The sequence below is a fragment of the Gymnoscopelus microlampas genome (assembly GCF_963454915.1).
Source record: "Gymnoscopelus microlampas genome assembly, chromosome: 15".
Classification (NCBI taxonomy): Eukaryota; Metazoa; Chordata; class Actinopteri; order Myctophiformes; family Myctophidae; genus Gymnoscopelus; species Gymnoscopelus microlampas.
Genome location: NC_139952.1, coordinates 30,532,043 through 30,537,938, shown reverse-complemented (window position 1 = coordinate 30,537,938; position 5,896 = coordinate 30,532,043). Strand labels below are relative to the sequence as shown.

Genomic DNA, 5,896 nt, shown 5'->3' with positions numbered 1-5,896 from the left:
TGTAATATTTTCACCTTTACTATATGTGTAATATGGATTTGCTAAGCACCTTACAGTATGTTTGCTTGTAAATGGTTTTCCTTTATTTTTATGGATATCAACCGGTTTTAAAAGTGCCTTAAGTATGCTTTTAAGTGTTGTTGGTGGTACCTTATGAGTATACTCTTCTGTATCAAGCCTTGTACGCATAGCTATCCTACTTTTGTATATGGACTGTTATCTGGAATTGATATAAGGATACTAATCATTTATTCCATGTAGTACTATATCTATTAACATTAAGAGTTACGTAGTATTCTGTACGGCCCTCAACCCCACAGTGATTTTCCTAAATATATTTGACCCACTACAATGTTGAATTGCCTTGGTGTAGGCCAGGGAATACAACATAACACAGACCTGCAAGTTCCATAATTAACACAGGTACTTTTCTATGCTCAAGTACAAATAACATAACATTAGACAGGCCACAACCTATATAGTCACAAATGCTTTCCTTTTTGATCACATTATTAGTATTTTCATTTCCTGCATGACATAATAAATGAAGGAGGCCCACTATTTTGATAATGAGCAAAACACTGTCAGTACAGAATTGTCTATTCTATAATGTTCTGATCTCAGGCCTGTTGTGTTACTCATAGTAAACCAATGCTTTGTGAATGTGTCACTCACATGGACACAACCGTCATTTTTTTCCCAGTCAAATAATTGACAAAGACACAAATTAAGAAACACATTGCCACCATTTGAAAAATATGCATTATATTTTTGTAGTAGAAAAAATAGCATAGTAACAAATTACTAACAAACTGAACATGGGGTTCCAAGGGGGTCCCCAGCAAAATTAGTGAAAACCAGTTTAACCACTTAACATATATATACATTTGAAAATAGCCGATCTACAAGCTCACAACTCATCGCATAGCAATGCATTGTGAGCTTGTGGGTCTGCTATTTAAAAAAAATAAAAATAATTAAACACAATATTTTTGAACATGTAATAGCTGTCTTGATGCCCTGATGATGCAACATGTGTACAGTACATTAGGGAATTGTAGAGGGTCAGTTTAGCGGTGAGGAACATATGCAGGGTACTGTCCCCAGGAGTCAGGGAAATGGTCCCTCACTGCCCACACACAGCAGCTCAGAACAGCAACGCGGTTTCTCCAACTATCTAAAGAGGAAAACACAAATTACTCAAGGCTGCAAATAATAATAATAAAAAAATAAGATTTTGTGCTACCATTTTCACACAAACCTAAAGAGCCTGATTGCCAAAGGATTTCGTTTCTGTAGGCAGCATCGCGGTACTCCCGGTTGTCTTCACCAAGCTCTCTAGCTGGCTTGGTCACCAGCAAGTCCTCCCCTTGCCGCCTATGGAGCCGTAGGATGCCTGGATCCAGGCAGTACAAAGAGAATCGTGGCAGCCGACTAGTGCATGGTTCCTGGCCGCAGCATATCCTCTCCTGGTCTGTGGGCAGGTCCTTACAATTCCCACATGTACACCATGGGACCGCAGGCAGTCAAGCAGATGGTAGGGGATCATTGCGGTGCTGGAACATACACAGGGCATCATAGACGATCTCTGGCTCTTTGGCAAAACACTCCAGTGTCATGTCCCTCAACTGCTCCAGTGACATCGACCGAAGTATCTCCTGGAAAAGCAGATGGAATAGGAAACAAATCTTTCAATACAAATGAACACATTGCTTTCAAAGCACAATTAGAACCTATCACATCATTGTCTTGGTTAGCGGCTGTCACACTCATGAAATTTTACTTTATGATTAATTGTCACACGAATAATTGCGTTTAACGAATTAATTGTGTTTTTCGTATTCAACATTGTAACATAAATACAAATTAAATTTCTGCTTTGCTTTTAGTCACTCTTTGTAAACAAAAATTGCAGAGGGCAGATATGACAAATAACTGAAATGTACCAAGAAAGGACTGACATATCTAATGACTTACCTTCAAACTTGAACGAAAGTACTTATAGTGCCGATCTACAAGCTCACAACGCGACTTCATGCGACGCATTGTTAGCTTGTAGATCTGCTATTTCCACTATTTTCTAACTATCCACTATCAACATGGAAACGATGTCAAGTATGCAAAATAATTGCGATTATCTCAAATAATTGTGATTAAGTGATTATGTAATAACTGTGACAGGCCTAGTCTTGGTCAAATGTGACTGTATTCATTAGTACTGAAACATGAACAAGATGAACACACCTCTCCCTCGATCCTCATTTTCTCCTTTAAAGCCAATGCTCTCTCATCCTCTCCATCTCCACCATGTGGAAACGCCTGGTGGCGCGATGTTGCTCCATCTCTCCTCGTCTCTGCCTCTTCCTCCTCTGTGTGTGTCTTCCTCCTCCTCCTCCTCCTCCGTCTCGTCCTCTTCTAGGGATAGGACGATAATCGTTAATATTGTTTATCGCAGGAAAAAATGCTCACAATAATCATATCAGAGATTTTAATTTAGCGTTAATTTGTCCTTCGCCATACACTGGACCTGAGTTGGCACTGTACTTGGACCGCTTTTTTCCTTCTACACCAAATCTCTTCGCTAAAAATAGCAGATCTACAAGCTCAGAGCTGTTATTTTTGGCCAATGTTCCCTCCAGAATATGGATGCTGGGGGTTATTTTGGCCAGAATATCTGTGACATGAAAAGTTCATATTGTCCCATCCTTACCTCTTCCTCAGCCTCTGGTCTGAGCTCTGGCAGGACCTCTTGCTTTCTCTCCTCTTCCTGCATTCGCTCCATCAGGCTACAGAAATAAGGCAGAATTCTTGTCACACAATGTCATGGTTAGGCTGGGGAAGTTTCCAATTTCCATTACAGTGCACCAGTGGCTCTCAAACTTTTTCATGTCAAGGACTCCCCAAATTAATGTATTTGCCTCTGACAATATTTTGTGCCACGGACCCCCATACAAGATTTGTGTTGAGAACCACTGGTGCACTGTAATGGAAATTGGAAACTTCCCCAAATGAGAACCACTCACCTTGAGAACCACAGATTTACACAATGCAATGTATATGTACAGGCTAATACTTAAGTTGTTACATAGATAGCAGAGAGGTTCATATGAAAACCAGAGAGAATGCGTAGGTTATAATGCATCAAAGAATGCTTAGATGATTTATCTCGGTCCATAGCCTGAAGGAGTTCTCCTTCAGGCTATGGACATAGTTGTTACAGAGCTACTGCAACGTTACGTTACATTATGAATACTGAAACACAACCTCACAAATTAACCTAAATCTACAGCTCTGTAGCCAAGCCAATGAATGCATGAGCTCATGCTAATTAGCTAATGCATGTAGAAAAATGAATTAATGACTTCTCTCTCTAGTCTATACACTTGTTCTGTTCTCCTCTCTCACTTCACTCGACCACAACATATGACATGAGTGAAATAAATGATAAACCAACCTGGCAAACTCTTCAGATGAAGAACTCAGCGAGCTTCAAGATGCAGCCATAGAGTTAAAAATAAGGATGCAGCCCAAGACAAAGAAAAAGCAAGACACGTGATTTCCAGCTTACTTCCGTATCTTTGTGACGAAGGTGCCGCCTCTTTAGGCCGCAGACCAGAAGTCATGAGTATTTTCATTTCAATGGGAATTGTTCATAGAGGGGATTGTTAGACCATAGTGTGTGTTTTTTTTACCATCGTTATAATATATCGGAGAGTACTGAAGAAGTGAACGTGAACAAAGAGCTTCTGAGCGATTATTTTGACTCAGTTATGTTTTTTAGGGGTGCAGTACGTTAAGGTCTGTCGGATTAACGCATGCCTCCCGTTTTTTAGACTGCCAAACATCCGGACACGAATGGCATTTTTCAGAGAGAAAATCAACTTTGTCCCTTTTCTGTCTCCGCAACGCACTTTCGCGAGACAGCAATCATACTCATACAAGTTGATACAACGTTCACAACCTCTGACATGAGACGGCACCGTGCCACTTTTCGCATAGAGGCAAAGAGTGAGAAGGCGTATCTTGATACAAAAATAATTGAGCATCTTTGATTTGGCGTTACGTCGAGGATAGTGCGACTGCGACATCTAGTGGCTGAATGTTGAATCAGACGATTCTAGACAGCAACTGAATTTCCAGTTTTCATGTTCTGTACATTTTGACATACGGTAGGCAATTCAGCTAGGCTGCTAAACTACAATTTGGTTTTAATATACATACAGAGGAAAATAAACCACAGACAATACCCCCCGGCCCCCATCCTTTTCATTCACTTTTCACAGGTGTATGCCATTTGTGTAGGCCTATGCTGATTATTTCCCAATCAACATAGATTGATTATTTTACCAAGGTCCAAGGATTACTGCCGTGAAATTATGACCTGCCCAAACGAATACAGGAAGGACTAGGGAAATCTGGGCACCATTTTTGGAGAAGAGTGGGCACCAGGCATTGGAAGACTGGGCACAAGGGAAAGGTGGGCACCAATAGGCTCTGTGCACAGCAGCCATATTGGACAGAAATTGGGCCTCTTCCTTGCTTCCTTCACAGGTGTTACCAATGATACTAATGAAGGCTCTGACTGTTGCATTTAGTGTAGCACAGTGGTTCTCAAACTTTTTAATATCAAGGACCCCTATAACTCTGAGAGTGTACAAATGGAACCCAATGGACCCATTTGTACACTCTCAGAGTTACACCCCCTCAAGGAACCATGAGGGTCCCTGGACTACACTTTGAGACCCACTAGTGTTTCCAGTGAGCCAACATGCACAATATCAGCACCCTGACTCTGTTTGACCAGAATGGAACAGAGCCTTCATTAGTATCATTGGTAACACCTGTGAAGGAAGTAAGGAAGAGGCCCAATTTCTTTCCAATATGGCTGCTGTGCATAGAGCCTATACAGAGTGGGCACCAGACCTCGGAAGACTGGTCACCTGGTGCCCACTGTTATGGTGCCCACATTTCCCTCGTGCCCACTCTCCAGAGGTCTGGTGCCCCCATTTCCCTAGTGCACACTCTTAAGGTGCACAGTTGTTGAATGTTTTGGCCTGGCCTTCCTACCACCCAAACAATACACTTTTAAACATGTTTTCAGAAAACAGGCCATCAAGAAAAGGCCTAAACTACCGAAACTATACAAAAAATAATTAATAATTACATGTAGGCCTGAGTTCTGCATGGTGGAGATTACGTAGTTATTATGACAATGAATTAGACAAGCACGGAATGAGAGTAGCAAAGTCTAGTATTGACAAAGTTACAGGGTCTGGGAGCATATTACAGAATCTTAACTAGCTACTTGGCACACTTTTATTTTTAAACGGATAACATAAAAAAGTGTTTGGTTTCATAGTGAAAACAGTGCCTTACCTGAGCGATGTCATTCACAGTAGTCTGGAGGGATGTGGGCAGTGCTTTTAATGACAAGGTGCGTAATTAGACTGATTGAGACAACCATTTTGGGCGGGTAGCCGGGTACACTGTTTACATTTGGTATAATTTAATTAAAATGTCGGTTACCAGATGCAATTTAACACAGCTAATAGCCTTGGACCAAGACTATCGTAGGTGTATGTATTGTATCGATACAATACAGCTAAATTATGATAGTCTTAAATAGCCAAAAAGTGAACAGTTGACTCGAGGGCAGGGGCATCCGTCTGCAGCACGTTAAGGAGTGGTGCGTGTGCAACACCTAGTGGTAAGCAGGAGAATCACAGCCAGCCATTGTCTGGTACTGTATCACCCAGCAACTTGTAAGAAAAGGTCAACTTTATCAGGTTTCAGTACTATCTACACCAAGTACAGTAGCACTTCCCAAAATGCATCACACTACCAGACTAACCTCAGATTTGAAACACAAATGCTAAATAAAAACCCATACAGTGAC

General features: G+C 41.2%; 1 protein-coding gene across 1 annotated transcript; it reads right to left on the bottom strand.

The window, feature by feature from the left end:
- Nucleotides 1–754: 754 nt before the first annotated feature.
- LOC311061447 (uncharacterized protein) lies at nucleotides 755–3,489 on the bottom strand. Its single transcript, XM_084080099.1, has 5 exons — nucleotides 3,455–3,489; nucleotides 2,711–2,786; nucleotides 2,245–2,415; nucleotides 1,262–1,658; nucleotides 755–1,177 (listed from the first exon to the last, which is right to left on the bottom strand). Exons 2-4 carry the CDS (start codon nucleotides 2,780–2,782, stop codon nucleotides 1,527–1,529), a joined length of 375 nt encoding a protein of 124 aa, XP_083936225.1. The 5' UTR covers nucleotides 2,783–2,786; nucleotides 3,455–3,489; the 3' UTR covers nucleotides 755–1,177; nucleotides 1,262–1,526.
- Between the last annotated feature and the right edge of the window lie 2,407 nt (nucleotides 3,490–5,896).

Bases quoted from the DNA above. Each gene is read 5' to 3' on its own strand.
- LOC311061447 (XM_084080099.1), bottom strand. From the start codon at position 2,782: ATGGAGCGAATGCAGGAAGAGGAGAGAAAGCAAGAGGTCCTGCCAGAG. The intron at 2,416-2,710 runs GTAAGGATGGGA...TCCTATCCCTAG, and splicing joins GACCAGAGGCTGAGGAAGAG to AAGAGGACGAGACGGAGGAG. The intron at 1,659-2,244 runs GTGTGTTCATCT...CTGCTTTTCCAG, and splicing joins AAATGAGGATCGAGGGAGAG to GAGATACTTCGGTCGATGTC.